Source organism: Manduca sexta, chromosome 24, assembly GCF_014839805.1.
Source record: "Manduca sexta isolate Smith_Timp_Sample1 chromosome 24, JHU_Msex_v1.0, whole genome shotgun sequence".
NCBI classification, from domain to species: Eukaryota; Metazoa; Arthropoda; class Insecta; order Lepidoptera; family Sphingidae; genus Manduca; species Manduca sexta.
Window position 1 is genome coordinate 15,714,725 of NC_051138.1, and position 20,358 is coordinate 15,735,082.

The 20,358-nt window shown below is 41.4% G+C and overlaps 1 protein-coding gene across 1 annotated transcript in view; it reads right to left on the reverse strand.

The window, feature by feature from the left end:
* Positions 1-20,358, reverse strand: part of LOC115444704 — a 123,986-nt gene that overhangs the window by 42,833 nt on the left and 60,795 nt on the right. Inside the window, 7 exon segments of the mRNA XM_037442437.1 lie at positions 2,796-2,906; positions 4,488-14,450; positions 14,453-15,715; positions 16,288-16,563; positions 16,637-16,849; positions 16,935-17,093; positions 17,166-17,958. Coding sequence (XP_037298334.1) covers positions 2,796-2,906; positions 4,488-14,450; positions 14,453-15,715; positions 16,288-16,563; positions 16,637-16,849; positions 16,935-17,093; positions 17,166-17,958 — 12,778 coding nt within the window.

Sequence of the window (20,358 nt, forward strand, 5' to 3'; positions counted from 1 at the left end):
CTCTGATCCGAGCCCCATCTGATCCAACAGTAACAAATGTTCTATTTTAAGACAGTTTACCCAAAAGTATATGTATAGTATATTTACGCTGAGCCCTTTTACTATGAGTAAACCCACGTCGTCTCTGCCCAATGTATGTAGGGCGTTATCTTTTGAACCGTAATAAGTAGCACTGTAAAGTTAATAAATACGTGTTATTCGGCCTATTTAGATATAAAAGGTAGGCAAAGAGATATATATAACCGTAGAACTAAATAAAAAAAATTATTTCAGTTCAAAGATAGCAGTGGCAATGAATCCATATGTTATTAATCACCATACCATTATCAATCATTTAATCTAAGAACGATTTGCAGTCCGCATTTATGCACATTAGTACTTATATGTCGTGGCGGTTTACCTTTGCGATAGGTAAACTTCGCCACTGAAAGATAATAAGAAAGCTATGTATAATAAAGAACATAATGCATGGTACGCAGGTCTCAGTGCACTGCATACGATTACAGGATGCAAAATCTGACTTTTTCCCATAACTTTACCTAACCTTTATAAGGCAATTAATCATTTGACAGAATTGAAATAATATGCTTTTATGTGAGCCCTAGAAAAAAATACTTCCACAATAAAATTATTGTAGTATCTGAACCAGGGAATTTTTCACAGTAAATATTGGCACACACTCTAACACAAGCTCTAAGCTACTAGTTATTTAACAGTGACCTATTTCTGAGATCACATAATAGTCACGAACGAACCGCATAAAACGAAACAAATGACAAATAGCATAATATATTCGAATGTGGAACTAATATTTTAATATATGTAAAAAAATCGCGTCAGCTGTTTATGAAATAAATATCGTGATGAATTTTTGCCTTTAACATAATATATTTTAATCTGTACCTATATTGCTATAAAACTTTATGTTATTTGTGACTTGTTAAATAGTGTAATTTTATCAAGAAGAGCATATCTTTTATTTGCAAGGAGGCTAATAAATTCTTAAATCAAATTAAATTGTTTTGGGAATAAAATAAAGGTTACGTAATACTAAAATAAACCGAAATATTAACATATTTGAACATATATGTATATATATAATATTTCAAAATTATTTATCACCAGAGAACCGGAGAAGGAAAATTTTGCAAATACACGTAACCAATTATATTCCTTACACAAACATTTAAATTATAATAGTTTAGTAAACATCCTTAGGATGTCCTTCATTCGCCTTTTTAAGATGAGTAATAATTTTGAATTCAAAAATAATAATCCTTTAAATAATGGAATAAATCCTTATTAATTACAAAATGCAAATATTATAAAAATTCATAAAAATAACCAGTAATTTCTCTCAAATATTAAAATAACAAACAAATGACCCGACTTACTGTAAACAAAAAATAAACACAACACAAACAATAACGATCACTTGGAGCAACATTCCACTTGCACTCGCGTTTCGCAATTCGTTCGTTCGCTGACACGATCGTACAGCACTGCGCCCTAGTGAGTGCAGCCAAAAACGATATTAGATCGCACCTTGGTGACATCACTGCTATGGCTCTACAATGCCAAGGTTATGGACTATTCGGGGTGATTACAACATTATGACGTCACTGTTCATGTCAATTCTAGTTTTGTTTACTTATGCCGTATCGTCATTCGCGTAATTGTCTTTGGTGGAGTTTTATGTCTGATTTAGTGATGACTCGGGCGTTCATGATTTTATTCAATAAAAATTGTGGTGATCTCATTTTTTATACTGTCGTGTTGAAATCATATCCGGCGATTTTACCCGAGCCTTATTTCCTTTCCTTTAAGCTTGACAAGAAACCGAGTCACTCCAAAATTTGCCTGAGGAAAATCCTTGAGTTTTGGCCATACGCCCGCAAGTCAGGTGATAACCTTCAAAAATTGATAATAACTGGACGAATGGAGGGCAAGAGATCGAGAGGCAGGAATCCAATGCGCTGGACCGATCAGGTCCGCATCACACTCAACATGAATGTGGTCGAAGCGGTTCGTGTCGCCAAACACCGAACCAGATGGCACACCTTCGTGCGCGGAGAACTGGTTCCTTGATGACTCACGACCTCCAGCATTGGGGAATCGATGCAAGAAGGAGGATTTCCTTCCCTCCGTTAACCTGCCTAGCCTTATTAAGAAGAGTTGAAAAATTTGCAAATCGAGAATTCTAATTACAATACCGGACATACAAAGCAGTCAGTTCCTAAACGTGACTCAACAGGATGAGCTGTTACAATGAATTCAATTAGAATGTCTATTGTCAATTGTTATCGTTTTGTTAATAGCGACATGACTACAGCCTATTGTGCGACGCACTATGGCTTCATATCCCAATGGGCGTACCTTACAGAGGATTAAAAGCTTAGAATCGCTTCATTAGTAGTTTAGATAGATTATGAATCGGGGGTTCCTCGGTTCGATTTCCAGATAGGGCAAGTTTGTGTGAGTTTTCTGACATCATTAGTCCGGGATTTCATTTCAGAGATATACGAAGAAGGGAAACGGATTTCTGAAAAATATAAGTATTCGCAAGCTTAAATCCATACCAGTATTTACAACTACGTTTTAAAAACTTCACCGACGTTTAACATCAACACCACAGTATAAATAAAATACATCACCATGATATAATTTTCAAACATTCCGCGGCGCAGTTTCAGTACATTAAACTCCACCATTAACTTGCGTTGATAATAAACCCGCTGCGACTACCGCACCGCCGGCTAATTGGCGCCGTTTATGATATATACAGTGAGACTCACCTTCAGCCCCTGCTCCATCGCGTCCAGGCTCTCATCGGGCAGGTCCGACAGCCGCGTCTGTACATCCCTGATCTCCCCTAGGAGTGTCTCTAGATCATTAGACAACTCATCCTGGGGACACACACTTTTATTATAATCAATGTCAGTCATTCACGCACTACCAACAGATTTGCACGGGTACCGTAATTTTTCAATACTTTCTATTCCCGGACGTATAAATCAAGTATAAATACCTACGTAATCTGGATATGTTTGGAACGGTTCCAAAACGTGAAACTGTGAGTTTCCGAGCTCAAGGATGCGAACTGTTCAACAATATTTGTTTAATTCACAGTTACATCCAGTGTTCAACTTCATAAATATTGCGTTTCAAATATAAATTGTTTAAAAATAAAACATCAACGATCGTTCATTGTCTTTTATAAAACAGACGTAAATTTAACGTACTATTGTTTGGAATTTTTTAAATATTCGAAAAGATAAATGGTCCCCGGGACAAATGTGTTGGCATCACGTCTTCAAGGACAAAGGTAAAAACAGCAGTCCACGCGCATTCTCTATGGACTAAGTTAGAACCACGGAATACAACATCAAAACAAACATTAGTTCATAACATTTGGCATGACATGCGAAAAATTGAAAATCGTAAAAAACGGGACGTCATTCAGTATTTTTGGGCTTCAAAATGCAGTCAGTGTAGCAAAACTAGTGTTCCGTACCATTAACATTATATTTCTCGAAATTTTCATGGTCTGAAAGTATGTGATTGGTTTGACAGGCATAACTAAGATAAATAAAATAAATTTAGAGCTCGAATTTTGAAATATACATAATAATCCGAAAAGTTAACCGAGACGTATTATTTCTTTAGACTGTAGAATACACTTCTACGTAAATAACTTATACCCCTCAAACCGACATAAGTTGTTAGTTTTTGTAAATTGCGTGTACGAAAGCGTGTGGAAGACACGACGCAGGCACAATATCCGGTGGTACGAAACACTTTAAAATCAAAGTTGGAAATTGCAAAAACAAAAACATGGATGATTCTACAATCCAAAAAGATGGATCACATTTTTTTTCTAGGGGATCAATCTACACGATATTAAGCAAAATGACTGACCTGAATGTATATTGATTTTGAAATTCTTTGACTACAAAAGTTACGATGGGCCTTCTTTATTTACTTTGACCGCACATCTTTCTCAAAAGCCCAAAAAACTCAAATCTAGAAAGTTTAGAAAAGCGACATCAACGTCGATCGTCTCGTAGCTGCCAAATTTTGATATACACTGGGGCTAATATTATATTGTCTCGACGTTGACAAAATAAAACAATATATACATATACAAACACTTGATTTATTATAATCAAAAAACGTACTTTGACAAACGACTAGAATAGTTTCAATGACTAGACACGACTAGAGTTCACACAATATTAACTTAAGTAAAAAAATGTAATCTACTGCGATTACATATCGATGCACATCTACTGCGTACTGTTCTACGTTACTCTATAAGATACAGTGCATGCCAATACTTGGCACTACAAGACGAACGGCTCTCTGTTTGCTATACAATTCACGATACACAGCTTGGTAATTTGTGAAATTAAAAATTTAGTAATAATATCATGCCAAACATAAAATATAATGTGGAAAATTGTACAATACGACTGGACGTCAGTCACCTTGGTTGTCCTCCGGGATGCGTCTCCTTCCGTCGGCTCCTGTGGGGGTGAGGATGGGGCAACTGGTTCTGGAGGTGAGGTTGTTAGTATATCCTCCCTAGACGCAGCGGGCGCGGCGTCGACGAGCGCCTCCGCACTCAGGTACGAACTCTTGTCTTTCCAGCTACATATCCCGCCGGGAAGGTCCATGGATATGTAGCTAGAATCGAACGGGGAACCGCAGGGGTCTTTCGGCTCCTCCCCTTCGGAAGAGTGGCCCGAACTACCGCCAGGGTCCTTATCCTTATCGTGGCGATCAGTTACATCGACTTGTGACTCGACGGCGGCCGTCGGTTTTGGTTTGTTGGCCATCATAAGGAAGTACCGACACTCCGCGTCGTGGTACAGGTGTTTGTCAGGCCAAAACGAATGATCCTTTATAATGTTTTGCTCAACGCTAATATCCTCATTTAGAGCGGGTTCAGATTCGCGAGATTCAGCCTTAGGTGTAACTACATTGGGAGTGATTTCGATTGTTTGTTTGATTAGCAATGACTCCGCGTCATCAGCTACGTGTTTGTCAGTCCAGAAATTGTCCGCTTTGAGATTATGCAAGTTGTTAGTAACTACCGGTTCAATGTTAGTAGGTAATGTATCAGACATTGAATGTGTTTCTTTGGCCAGTTCAGGTTTAGTAATCTCAGTGGGAGAGTCTTTAAAGATGTTTTCGTCTAACGCTTGAGAGAGTGTAGTATTTTCTGGTGCAATTTTAGGCTCTTCTTTTTGCTCTGTAGGTGATTCGGTTAGTGAATTGGGTGGTGTTTGAGGTGCAATTGTTTTACTTGTAATTTCTGTGACTTTGGTAATTGAAGTTAATTTGTCATTATGTGTAGAGCCCGTGGTAGCACCTAAGATAATTTGCTTATCTTTATGTAATTCCACTTGTGTAGCTTCCTCTAGAAGCTTTTCGCCCTTGTGAACGACGGTAGTATCTGCGAGTTCTAATTTAATATTTTCATCAGATTCCCTTGGAGTTATAATGTCTTCCTCTTGAGTAACTGACAATGTTTGCTCTAAAGAATGAGTATCAGTAATAGACATGGGTTCAGTGTCATCGAGCACGGAGTCAATCATGCTCAAACTTATATGCTTCTCATCAATATCTTCGTCTAATTTAGTTTTTCCTTCCTCTTCATCTTGCTTTGTTTCAATCAACAAATCATCAGGTTCAGGAGTAGCTAGCGATGGAGTCATGTTATTGAGCAACTCATCGTATTGGTATTCAATGGAATTTTGTGTGTCCGTTAGTTCTTTCGGTGATTCGTCACTAATTCCTGAAGAGTCATTTTCAGGTAACAACATTTCCTCAATTTCTCGTTGCAAATCAGCCATTTTGTTTTCAAGCGACTGCTCTTCAGAAACAATATCTTCTTGTACAGAAATTTCTCTTTGAGGTTCATTTTCTTTAATTTCCTCTTCAATAAACTTATCCGTTATTGTTGTTGTTGTTGTTGTCTCTGTACAAGGTTGTACTAGCACATCAGTAGTGAAAATGTTTTGTGTTGTGTCTTCTTTCAATGGTTGTTGCACTTCAACGCTGATCACTTCTGACAAGTTTTCTAAAGCAGTCAATCCACTAGGATCTATTCTCCAATACTGTGCTTCTGAAAATACTCTATCTTTGACTGGAGTCTCAATAGATTCTGGAGTTGAAATAGGCGTATCTACCACATTCTGCAGTTGCTTGAATGGTTTCGGTACCGAAATTTCAACAGAATCTGGGGTTGAAGTTGGTGTTTCTAATAATTTTTCACACTCAAGTGGTATTTCTCTATCTTCTGGGATTGAAATAGATGTTTCCCTTTCCACTTGTTTTGTTTTATTCTCGTCTGATGCCTCAACGTTCTCTGTCATTGTAATAGAAATATTTACTTGCTCTTGTTTGACCAATTTTAGTTTTGGCGAAGCCTCTTGTTCTGATGATGTAACTTCAACTGGAGAACCTGTATCGCTTGCAGCAGGTAGGAATTCAGACTTTTTGTCTTTCTTTTTCTTCTTACTCTTTTTCTTTATCTCAGGTACCGGTACAACCTCTCCTGGTTTGGTCTCTTCCTCAACTTGTAAATTGTCCGCTTTAGAAACTTCGTCAATGGCTTTAATAGCAGTATCCTTTGATTTTGAGGAACGTTTCTTTTTGTCTTTCTTTGGTGGATGCTTATCTTCATCAGACGTGCTGGGTGCTAAATCAGTTTCTTTAGGTTTAATTTCTTTGTCTCTCGATTTTGATGAACGACTCTTTCTACCCTTCTTGACGGGTTTTTTCTCATCATCCGATGGAGTACTGGGTACTGATTCATGATCAGGTTTAAGTGTACTAGTGAGAGCCTCAAATCTATTTTCTGACTTTTCCCTGTTCTCACGTTGTTGGGCTACATATGATGTTGAACGTGAGCGATTATCTCTTGACCTCGATCTAGATCTTCTACTTCTATCTACTGTAATAAAGCCTTCGGCATCAACGTCCAAGGTTGGCTTTTGAGACTCTATATCAGATTCATCTACTAAAATTATTGGTGGTTTAACAGGCGCATTAGGAGTTTCAATAACCGGCAATTCCGCTTTTTGTTTCCGCTCTGGTGAAGGTCGATTAGCTGCCACAATTTTAGCCCAAGAACCTAAAGTATTTTCAATTTCTTGTACAGTCTCTTCTGCTAATTCTTTTACTGTCGCTTCTGGCACAATTGTAAAATCTTCTTTGATGACAGGAGCAGTTTCTGGATGTTCTTGAATAAGCTCTTGAACTTTCTCTGTGGGTTTTTGTAACTCTTTTTCTTTAACTACTTTGTCTTTTGTTTCCAGTTGTGCTAAGCCTTCGGCTACCACATCAGCGTACGATTTACCTTCTTCAGCTGCCTTAGCCCATACGTTTATTGGTTCTTGGATTGCAGAATGAGATTCAAGAGATTGTGGTAATGGTCTTGATTCAGATGTAGCGATATTATTGTCTTTCTTATCTTCTTTCTTCTTCTTTTTCTTATTTTTCTTTGATTTTGTTTCAACTTGTTCCTCTACCGGACGATCCTCTAAGATTTTTGGTTCTAGGTCTGGTTGACCTGTTATTGTCAACTCTTCATCCTTTGGTTCAGGTTTTTCCTTTTTAGATTGTAATACAGAGGAATATGAGATTTGTGATAATGCTGTTGATGTTTCCGTATTTTCAGGTGTAGTTTTTATGACTTCTTCAGATACTTTAGGCTCAATTTTGATAATTCCTTTAGCAGCTCCAGCTAAATTACTTTCAGTATTGGTAACTGTCTGATACATATAGGATGGTGTGAATTCAGGTGCATCAGCTGATAAATTAGAATATATTACAGTGTTTGAATAAGAAGGTTTAAATTCAGGAATGGAATCTATTTCGGGAAGAAGGTCATGCAAGCTATGTATAGGAGATTTTTCAACACGAGGATTAGAGGGTTCAGATTTGGACTGATCTGCGACATCGTCAGGTGTAGAGGTATCCTCAATTAGTTGAGTATTAGATTTGTTTAGGGGTACATTTTGATCCGTACTTTGAAGTATGTTTTCTAGCGTATCAATATCTTGGGGTACAGGCGCTTTAAGGATTTCACTGGATGCCGGCTCAGATTGACGCGAGATTGAATCAGTTTTTTCAGATTTAATAAACTCCGCCGAGATAGTGTCGGGTTGGGCAACCGCGTCTCCAGGTGTGTCAGCTGTTGTGTGGACAATATCCAATTTATTCTGCTCTGTTACTTGCGAATCCTCTTGTGGCAATTCTTCTCCAAATTCGATATTTATAACATTTTCAGGTATCGATGTAGATTCAATGGGTTCTGGTTCCAATATCTCAAACTGTGTAGCAATTTCCTTGTCTTTTATTGATTTTTCAATTTCTTTTATATCACCGAATACCAGAGGGACAAGTGATTCGTCGGCTTCATCAATATATTCACTTATATTCTTTGTTGTCGTAAGACCATCAATAGTTTCTGATGAGGTAGATTTAATATCCGTAATTTTTTCTTGCTTATCTTTTTCTGAACTAATTTCAGCCTGACTAATATCTTCTTGTACCATTTCGTCTATCCTCGGTGCATCTTTTATTATTACAGTGTCAAAATATTTTTCATCAGATTTCTCTACTAAATGAATATCACTAGCATCTTTAATATCAACCATTTCAAAAGATCCGTCGTCTATTGGCTCATTATGTGGTTCCATGACTTCTTCCTTTGATAATTCAGGTTCAGGAGTGTCGAATGATGCAAGAACTTGGTCGTCTGTTTCTTTAATATCGCTTTCAACCATAGATTGTAATAATTCTTCAGTGTCAACTATTTCGAATGATTCTTCGACGTTAGTTATAGATATTTGCGTTGACTCTAAAGGCTGAATATCACCGGGGATATCGATCATACTAGAATCTTCCTTAATTTTATCAAGCTTATCCACTTGAGTATCAAGTTTAGGTGTTGTAACTTCTTTATCTTTGGCGTACACAACCGAAACAGGCGTATTAGTGAGATCATCCACTTCAAAGGAAAACTCGATCTTCTCAGATTTAGCGCTCGATGCGGTATCAGAGACTGATAAAGGTTTTAAAGTAGTTTGCATGCCTTTCTCAGTGTCACTTACTTGTTCTTGTTTTACAACAGAACTTTCACTCTTCAAAAGATCCATGGTATGTTCTACAATAGTTTTATCTTCTACCTGTTTAACAGTAGCTTTAAGTACGACATCTGTAGGATCTTCGAGAGGTTTTTGAGAATAGATATCCTCGGCCTTAGTTTCGATGTCAATGTGTGGGACAATGTTTTCATTTTTTGCTTTCGCAGTGTTAATGGAAGCAAGCTTACATTCAGCATCTCTTAATTCGTAGTAATTATGACGAACAGGTTCATAAATAGGTAACTGCGCAAGGTCTTGTGAAATTGTTGGTGTTGATTCTTTTTTGATGTCTTTAAGGGACTGCTTTTCGTTGACATCATCAGATACAACTATTTCTTTTTGTATGTTAGACGTTTGTTGCGTTTCCGTTATTTGGGTAGGCTGCACAGGTAATGTCGCCGATGCAGTATCTACTGTAATAGTGATATTATCCTCCTGAAGAACTGGTGTCAAATTCGCTAATAGAGATTCAGCATTACTCAACTCTTGATAATTGAATCTTGGTACTTCGTAAATGTTATAGCTAGATTGTTGTACTTCAGGTTGTTCTATTTCAGTTGGTATGGTTTCAGCAACTAATTGTTGTTGCAAATCACCGTTGGAAAGGGATAAGTTATCATGTTTATAAATATCGTTGTGGGATGGTTCTTGTATATCTGATACTTCTTCCGTTACATTCAGGGCAATTTCTTCGCCCAATGGGGCGGCACAAGTTTCATATTCTTTTTCTTTAACAGGGGAAGGTTCTTTACTCGCTTCCCTAGATTTTGTTAATATAGATGCTTGTAAAACTTCTGCCTCTTTTATTTCATAATAACTAATACTTGGCACTTCGTATATCTGTTCTTTCTTTTCGTCTGTTGATATTAGTTCTGGTTTAGATGTGAACTTCAGCAAGCTATCACTCTCCTTTTCGTCTTTTATATCTTCTACAATACTAGATTCTCTTTTAGAAGCGAGGAGTGATTCCGCGTCTGATATAACTTGGTAATTTTGTCTGGGCGCTTCGAATTCCATAGATTTATTGTCATCAATAATCTTTATTTTCGCTCCTGGTAAAACGTTTGCTTCTATTAGTGATTCTGCTGTTGTAATTTCTTGTTCAGAGACAACGAGACAGCTTCCGACTTCCGAATTCTCTTGATAGTTTTGTTTTGGCACATCAGTTACTAAGTTATCTACTACGGAATTATCACAAATAATCTGCTTTGGTTCCTGGTTAATGACGTCATTAACGTTAGCTACTACTTCATTATTATCTTCGACAGGTAACTCATGTACTGTGGTTACAGTTATTTCCTCTGACGTCGCAGTGTTAACTACGACATCTTGAGTTATTAATTCAACGACAGGTTTAGTATCTGGTATTGTGATTGCAGCAGGTTCGCCGATTTCAGGAAGGTTATGTTCTTGATTATCAATTATCTTTATTAGTGCGAGACGTTTCTCCGCGTCCACCAATTCGTGATAGCTTTGTCTAGGAGTTTCATGGCGTAACATCTCGGTGCCGATGTTGTGCCATTTCGGTGAAACATCTTGCGAGTCTGTTGCCGTAAGTAATATTTCAGACTCACTATATTTATTTTCATCTTTTATTTCTGGTATAGATGCATCTGTTTTTTCAGTCACATCCAACGGAGCTGCCACAGGCACATCTTCTGTCACATATGGTGCAGAATCAGTCTCATCAACGGGATTATATGCCGAAGTTTCACTTTGCAATAAATCAATTGTGTGTTCAATAACAGTTTTATCGGATTTATCTGTTTGAGACATCATTTCAAAAAGTTTATCTTCCATCGTTTGGACTGTTTTACGCTCATCTTGTTTTAACAACGATTTTACTAATTCTATATTTTTTTCATGTTTTTCAGATACTTGAGATGCTAAGATTAATTCCGCATTTTGAATATTTTGATAATTGATAGTAGGCGCTTCTTCTTTAGGAGGAGAGTGACTTGTTGTATCTAGTTCAGGTACGAGATCAATTTTAATGATTTGTTCATCCTGTGGTTTTGATTCCGAAGGAATTATTTGAGTACATTGTACTTCTTCTGTTGTATCTTTAACGTCGGTTTGAATATTTTTGGATACAGAGTCTTCACGCTTACTTTGCATAAAACGGTAATAGTCATAATCTAACTGGTATGTGTCAAGATCCACAGAATAAGTTTTGACATCATTTATAAGTTCTTGGTAAGGTACATTTGTTTGCTTTTCGCGCTTCTTTTCATATATTTTGTGACGGTCTTGTACAGATCCGAATATTGCTTCTTCCATAATATCGGAAAAGTCTTCTTCAGTAATAGGTGCAGCTTCTTGTAATGTATCGGATTTCTTCTCCGTAGACTCCGTTAATATGGTACTAGTCTCACAAGAATCTAATTCTTTTATTTCGTCTACCTGTCTCATGTCTTCAGTCAACATTACAGGTCCTTTGTCAGAGCTTACTGCGGTTGGCATTATTTCAGATACTACAATCTCAAATTCAACTTTTTCTTTCATAAGGGTATCTGCGTGTTTTTCTTCAGTCATTAAATTTTCAATTAAGTGATCTTTAATTTCTTCTGTAACGTTTATCAAATTTTCTTTATCGTCACTTGAGTGCACTACTTCGTCATCTACGATGTCGTGCCTGTGAATGGTTTCAGCTTCTTTAACCAATTGTTGTTCAGCAGGCGTTTTTGCTACATCTAATTCCTTAACAGAATCAGCTGAATCAATTTCAATAACACTACTGGAAGACATTTCATCAGTGATTTTGTTACATATAATATTTTCATCGATTGATAATTTTTCCTCAAGCGACTGCTGCTCTTCTAGCGAATTACTCTTACTACTAAATACTTTAACAGTCCTAATTGGCGGCAATTTCTTTTCTTCATGAGTAATTAAATAGATGGTTCTAGTCTCTAAATCCTGTTCTATTGGCTTATAGCATGTTATTTCTTCAACTATGTTGATAGATCCCTCTTTTAAGGACTCGGTTGAAAAGAATTTATCATTGTTATTTTGTTCATTAGAAGGACTTGAGGAAGCCTGTGTTACATTAACTTGCTTCGTCTCTGTTATATAAATTTCTTCCTTTGAACCCTTTGCCACTATTTGTTCTTCTTTTTTAATAGAATCAATGCATGGCACAGGCGTGATTTCTCTAGTTTCATGAACACTTTTTTGGATAGTGCTGTTATCTTGCAGTATTGTAACTTCAGTTGCTACCTGTTTTGTATCAATAGTAGCCGAGTCCGATTCAGGTTGAGTAATTGGTTCCAGTGTAGATTCAGAAATTTCTTCTTCCTCTGCTATTAAAGCATTCCAGTCAACGTGTTCAAGTTTACTTATATTTTCTGTGCTATCATCTTCATCATTGTTAGGAGAGATTTTGTTATCGTTTTCTAATGAAGATTTAGTTTCCATTTCGACTATTTCGGTTTCTTTTGTTAACAAATCTTCGTGTTGTAATTTTTGTTTCTTAGGAACCTTCTCCTTTGGTTTCTTTTTAATTACTTCATCACGTTCTATTTCTTTTAATGCTTTTTCAATGTCATCATCTTGTATTTTTGTCTTTTTGGATTTCGATTTCTTTTTGTGACTTTTAACTTCTTCCACCGACTCATCTATTTGTACGGATTCGATTTCCTGGGACGTAACTAACAATTTAATTTCTTTTGGACACACGACTGCTTCGGATAATTCTGCTTCTGCTGTTTTAACATCTTTTGTCTTAGTTTTCTTTTTAGTCTTTTGTTTTTTGTCAGCCAATGCCCCGGTAGTTTCTTGCTCAATATTTTTGACAATGTTATCCTCTTGTTTTTCTTCGGTAATATTTTGTACCACCACGTCTTCAGTCACATCACTTGATGTCTTTCCTTTTTTCGACTTTTTCTTTTTATGTTGTTTTTGATCATTTAATTGTTCTTCAACATTACTTACTAATGGAGCGACAGGTTCAATAATTTCACTTACTTGTTCCTGTGATTTGTCGCGTTTCTTTTGCTTTTTAGCTTTTTTGCGTTTAATTGCGGTGTCATCATCAGTTAATAATTTATTATCTTCAGACAATTTGTTTTCAAGTGCTCCTATGCTTGAATTTATTTCAGACTCCTTGGCAATAAATTCCGCTGTTGATTCAATTTGAGATGCAGTTTCTGTTGTTATATTATATTGTTCTTTTGCATATGCGATTATCTCTTTAGCTAAAGCTACAAAATTATTTTCTTTAGTTTCTGCAAGGTGTTCCATATTCTGATCTTTTACAATATCCTGGGAGTGACTTTGTTTTAGGATGTCATCTAATAAAATCTCTGAAGCTTCTTGGGTTATTTTAATATCCGATTCACCCAGAGGTTCTTGACTTTCCGGTGGAATTACTGGAATTGCTTTTTCTGCGAGTGATCCTTTTTGCTGAACAGCTTCAGGCACTACTTCTGATATTTTGCTTATATCCTCAGTTAAAACATCTTCATGTTTCTCTACAATTGCCGTAGTTTCATCAATATCTACGGGCTTATTTTCTTCAACCTTTTCTGGCTGAAGTTTCTGGTTTTTGTGTTTCTTTTGCTTTTTAGAAGGTTTATTTAAGCTACTTTCAGATATTTTTTCCGATTCAATAGAGGCCGTCGTAATATTTGTCTCTTTCTCGTCTTGCAATATTGTTCGAGTTTCATGTTCCACAATTATATCATGAGATTCTAATTTAACTGTCTCCGACTTCGATAGTTCCTCAATACCTGATTTAATATCCATTTCAACAGCATCAGGTTTTGCTGAAATCAAATAGGGTGGGGCTTGATCTGTTTTTTCAAGAACTTCTTTAGGGCCTTTCTTTTTCTTTTTGCCATCTTTTCTCTTTTCTTCTACATGTTCGACCGTACTATAAGATGAAGATTCAATAATTACATATTCCATACTACCGTCTTTTGGCTTCGTTTGAATATCTTTATGTCCCTTCTTTTTCTTGTGCTTAATTGGAACTTCGATGTCCTTATCCTCTGATTGAGTATTGGTATCATGAACTTTGAGAGGTTCGTGCGCAACCTGTAGATTGCTTTCTGCTGCGATAAAGTCAACACTGTCTTTACTCTTGTCCCGAGTTTCCCTACCTTTCTTTTTCTTTTTATCATACTCTTCAATTTCCTTAAGAGCCTTTAATATGTCATCCTCTGGTTGTTTTGGTTTTTTAGATTTATGTTTCTTTTTGGCTTTTTTATTTTCCATCTCCTCAGAGGCATCCTCTGGTTGTGATTCCTCAATAGACGTTTCAGTAATTGTATCTGATACCACTGTGGGTGCCGGTACAAATGTGGTAACTTTTTTGCTGAGATATCTACAGGTTTTTCTTCGACCTCTATGTCTTTAGCTGACAACACATGCACTGGCGTCAGTTCTACTCGAACTGGCTCAGACATGTCTTCGAATTCTTGTACTTCGATTACTTTTTTCATGGTCTTTTTCTTTTTCATTGCCTGTACGTCATGCGCTTTCGTCGGGCGCTTCTCAGGCGCGCGTCTTTGTCGCGGCATATCTCTGGAGCGGCTCCGTGGCGCTGGCCGCTCGGGCCTCTCAGGCCTCTCAACCCTGTCGGTCCTTTCGAGTCTTTCCGGCCGCATTTTTGTATCTATGCGTTCTGTTCTTGTCTCATATTGTTGAATCACAGGTGGTTTTTCCACACATTCAACAATTATTTCTTTAACTAGCTCGACATGAGCCACTTGTGGTTTCGGTAACATAGTAATACTTTGCGTTCGCACCTGTCTTGGTAAACCAAGAGCAAGTATCTCCGCATATGATAAATCTGAGCGATGCCGAGGCGTGGGGCTCGGAGCTCTGTACTCAGGTTCCATAGGCTTAAGTTCTATTTCTGGCTCAGTTAAATCCTGAATAGTCTCGGAAGCAATTTCCTGCACATATATCGGCTCTTGCGATTCATGGACCACGGGTGGTTCATGGCACTCCTCCACCGGTTCGGTATAATATTCGCGCAAATCTCGTGTCTCTGGAGGAGCGTATTCCTCGTCATAAGTTTCCGGAATGTCTCCGTAAGTTTCACTGGCACTGATCGTATCGCACACAACTAGACGGTCGCCCTCAACTCTCTCACTGGGCACACACACATCAACCACTACACGTTGTATATCGGGTTCAGCGGGCTCCGGCGGTGAAGGCGAGTATCTTTGCCTGTCGTCTATGTCGATCGGTTCATATCGCATTCTGTGCATGCTCGGCTGGCGGGAGCCGGTGGAGCTGGAGCGGGAGCCGGAGCCGCGCACTATCTCGGCGTAGCTGACGGCGCCCGGCACCCAGACGGGGCTGCGCGGGCGCGGGCGCGCGGGCGGCGGTGGCGCGAGCGAGCGGTCGCGGCGGTCGGGCGAACGCGCGCGGCGTGCGCGGGCGCTGGCGCCGCTGGAGGTGAGCATGCTGAGCGTGCTGGCGCGAGACGATACATCCTCGTCGCTCTCGTCGCCCTCGTCGCGCTCGCTCAGCGCTGGCGGCATTGCGAAGTACGGGTCCAGCGCGTAGATTGCTCCGGTCAGCTCTTCGATTCGCCGGTAGACCTCCTGATACGCAAGTACGGACAAAAATGTTTTACAAGGGTGTCGCTTTCGTGAGCGGGGTGAAAGAAAACGACGGTGGCTGCGATGTTTCATATGTATTTTATAGCGTTCTTTACGTGATACTTAAATATTACAAGGAACGAGACGTGTCGACTTAAAGCTAGACAGAGTGGGCCGCGGCGGTCGCGGCCTACGCATCTCGCAGCGGGTCAGCGTCCGGACTGCCGCGCTGCACTATCAACTTGACTCGCTCGTTGCGCGCCTGAATCTTGCTCTGGAGCGACTTGACTCGCTCGCGGCACTCCTAGTGGAGGATATCGGTTCGACGTGTTAGTAGCGGGGAGGGTGAAGGGAAGGCAACAGAAAGAAAACCAAAGATGAGTAACGGAACGCCGGTGAAAACACACTACCACACCGTCCCCGACGGTGCCGTGAGGTGAAGCGAAGCGGTGCCCGCCACCCGAGTCGCCCAACCGAGAGCCTCCCGGGATCGAAATAAACAAAACTAGAACGGTCGCTACGGAACACGCTAGCCACCTACTCGCGGGGTCGGCGCGGGCAGGCGCCGGACCTACCTGTTGATGGCGGTGAGCGCGGTCGGGGTCGCGCGGGCTGTAGTTGGGCTGCGCGGCGTGGCGCAGACGCTGCTCGGCCTGCAGCAGCTGCGCGCGCAGGCCCGCCACGTCCGCGCAGTACGCCTCCACCTGCGCCAGCGCGGCGGCCAGCTGCCGCGCCTGCGCCGTGGCGCCGCCGCCCAGCGCGTCCAGCGCGGCTGCCAGCGCGCGCGCGCTCTCCTGCACGCCCGCCGCACCGTGCGACTGCGCCGCCACGCCGTCCGGCTCGAAGTGCACCTGCACAAACGCATGTGTTCACTGTCTATTCGGCCACATACCGTCTGTGCCGCGTGATCTTATTGAAACTCACGTTGAGTTTCTCCACTGCGTATGATATTTTAGTTTTCTGCGTGGATATGTCGTTAATGATCTTCTCCCTGAGGGCGAGTCTGTCTCTGAGCGGCTTCTTCGCGTTCTGTGGTGCTTCTAACGTCCTTGACGTTGCGTCAAGCCAGTGCCCGACGTCTTTCAATTTCTTCTCACATCGCTCCCATTCCTCCGCTAATTCTTGTAGGAGACCGTTCTGTAAAAATAATTAAAGATCGAAACATGATAATTAAAAATATAGTTAATTAATATCCTTAAGATTTGATCAGCATGTAACCGACCGTCTTCGCTAATTTCTTCTCGACATCTACAGTTGCGTTCTCAGCCGCCTCGAGTCTCGAGGGCAAGTCTCCGGGACTCGTGACGCGCTCTATTGCCTCTATCTCCTTGGCCATGTCCGCTAAGTTTTTGGCTTGCTGCTTACAACTCTTGAGCGCATTCTGTGAACATCAAAAAGTGTTAGTACGTATTCGCTAGTTTGACTTATGAACAGTTTCTCTTCTAACACATACCCCATATTCAGTCTGTTTCTGTTGCGCCTCCTGCAAGTCGGCCAATGGGAGTGGCCGCGCTAGGAATGCACGTTGGGTTTCTACCCAGAGTAGGACTTTCTCTAATAATGCAAGGAATCTGGCAACAGCATCGCAGGCGTCCTCGACGGCCGCTTGCCGTGCCTCCAGCTCGCTGCATACGGCGGCGAACTGTTCAGACAGTGCCGTCACCGTCGACTGCACCAACTGCCTCTCGCTCGCGTCGCGGCTTCCCTCCACGATGGCGCGAGCGTTGCGCGTCAACCGCTCAACACGGTCCGCAATATTTGGCACTTCGGATCTGGTCGACACCAGGCGTTCTCTGTACGGCTCAGGCGGCAGTGTGCGATCTCGGGCCGTGAGCTCGGCAGCGCGGATCCACGCCTGGACGTCTTCCACGTCTGTGGCGTACTCCGTGCGAGCCGTGCGCGCGCGTTTGTATTCCCTTTCTTTCTCCTCCATCGCAGCAGCGAGTGCTTCCGACGACAGTTCTAAGGCGGACAACTCCTGCGCCACGTCCGCGGGCGCGGATCCTCCGTAGCGTTTACGGCTCTCGTCGGTGAAGTTCTTGGTGCGTTCGACCAGTTCCGAGACCTCGGCGGTGAGAGCTCGTACGTTGTCCTCCTCGTCCTCGCCAAACACGTAGAAAGTCCTGACTTTGGCTATAGAAACCTCGATCAGCTGTCGGAGCTCGTCGATTCTCTCCGACACGCGATCGAATTCAGACACTATGTCGTCGATCTCCGCGAGCCGCGCCGCTAGAGTCTGTCGCAATCTGAAAAAGAAAAAGATCGGTGAAAACGTTTAGTTCCGTCCGTGCAACGCCGGCGTGTGAAGTTCGGAGCGCACGAGCGACGCGTAGCTGCCAAAACGCGACGAAAATAATCCCGTCGGCGCGGCGCGGCGCGGCTGCGGCGTGACGCTGCGCCCGTGACGGTGCAAGGTCGCGCCGCCGCCGCGCCGCGCCGCGCGCCGCCGCCGCACCTCGTCGTTCGTGCTCGTTCGCTCGCGGCGCTCCGCTCGCGTCGCCCTCCCGTCGCTCAATGAACCGATCTCGATAGATTCGCTGGACGCGTCTAATTTTAAATTCCACGTTCTAATGTTTGCACGGTGACATCATAGCGCGCGAGTTTTTTCGGTGCATTCGCCTGAGTGTTTACGTTGTGCACACACGCACGCGACCTCGTTTACCTTATGATGGGATGACGCGCGTGACCTTCGCCGTGTACATGCGACGCGCTTACTCGGCCTAGTGCCGGCGCCTAGCAAAAGTAACCAGAGACTCGCCGGTGGAGGCATTGGCTGCCGGCCGGTGCTAACGTTTAGCATGAATGACACGCGCCGGTGAACGAGCGGCTGCTGTGGCGTGGTGCGGCGTGGCACGGCGCGGTGCGGCGATGCGGCGCGGTCGCCGGCGCGCTCCGTTTATTCGAGTCGATGAAGTAAACGCGTTGGGGCCGCGGCTAATAGCATTACATACATACAATATGTACGAATCCCGTGCTCCTGGACTAGTGTGCGTCGCGGTGCTGGCGGCAATACGTGGGGAGGCGTGAATCACCGCGCCGCCGGGCGACACGTACACACGGCCATCTTATCACATATTTTTCGACTGCCACTAATATCTTTCGGCTAGAGCACGCTGTGGTGTCCGAACTCCTATAGGTCCCGGAGACTGGTATGCCGGGGAGCCGGTGCGGTAGCCGGGCCGGTTTATTTCGCGACAACACTTATTTTCGGAACGGTCGGCACGCCTCGTGGACGCGGAAGGGGATCGTTCGCCTCGTTTCGCAACACTTGCACGTTGAGCTTTAATATCATCGCGTTATATCAAAAAAGTACTGGCATATGTTACTTGAGGATTTAGTGAAAAAAACATGGCGCTTATTCCGTGTACATGAGTGCGGTCGGTTTCCAGCGCAGACTGACGGGCCCTGACCTATAAAGCGCTGCGTTCGCTCGCATGCGCAGTAAGCTCGGAAATAGTAGTCTGCCAGTTTGAATAACGATTACATGTCTCCCCCGTACCCTGTCGATCGTCTGGGGTCGGGGGCGCGCCAATGTCGCACTAAACGCCTCACCGTAGGGTATAGTTTTGTTTGAACCGGCGTAAAGCACGCGACTTTCCAGTCCTTTCGCAACGTTTCACCGATTGATTCTATTCTAGGGTGCACACGCGAACCATTTCATTTTTATAGAGATTTTGTCCATTCATTTCATTTAAAATTTATAGCCCTCGTTGCCTTGCTTAATTTATTCGGTTAACATTATAATTCAACTTTAAATAAAACCATGAATTCTGCATAAATTAAAATCTCATTTCAGTTTCATTACATTATAAGACGGAAATCATTCGAACCGTGCATCGTTGTAATTTTGTGAACCCTTCCACAACAGGTACTCATAATAAGCATTATTCAAAAGGCTAACATGGGTAACAGACTTGCGTCTAGCCATCTAGACTTCAAATCGATGTCCGCAGCCTGAATGCGCTGGGTGGGACAAACCCAATGACTGAACTGTATGTTATACGTATATTGTGACAGACACGCCTTTCACGTTAGGTATATAGCATTAGTATAGCTCGAATTTGCCAGAATAGAAGCGCATGTGCCTAACCTTTGGAGAATAAAGCTTGAACTTAAGTAACTTGTTACACAAATAAATCATGAGTAAATTAACCGTTAATTGAATTTATATTTCATTTTCCGCGTCTTTTTCCGGTATTTTTGTATTTAAATAACTAAGTTTAATTATTATTCTGCCATGGGACGGGGAAAATGTCAGCTGTAAAACAAAATGGCTTGGATTCAATTCTCGCACCGCGACAATTTCCGTGTGATCCGCAAAAAATATTTTGAGTCTGTGTTGTAAAGTCCAAAGTCATTATTCATCGAAATTTATACTATGCATTATTATTTTTTTATAAATGACGTGAAGAATTAACACTAGAATGGACGGACAGGAAAAAATTGTAATATAGTTTTTTTTAAACTACAAAAACAATTAACATCGTCTTTCATAGGAGCAATAATTATTTCACAAGATTTTAGGAAATGTATCAATATTTCCAATTAAAAATACTAACATATTGATGTAATAAACAATTTGCTATATAAACATGTAAATCCCTATAACAAGGGAGGTCAAAACCCACAAGGAGAATAAAAACGAT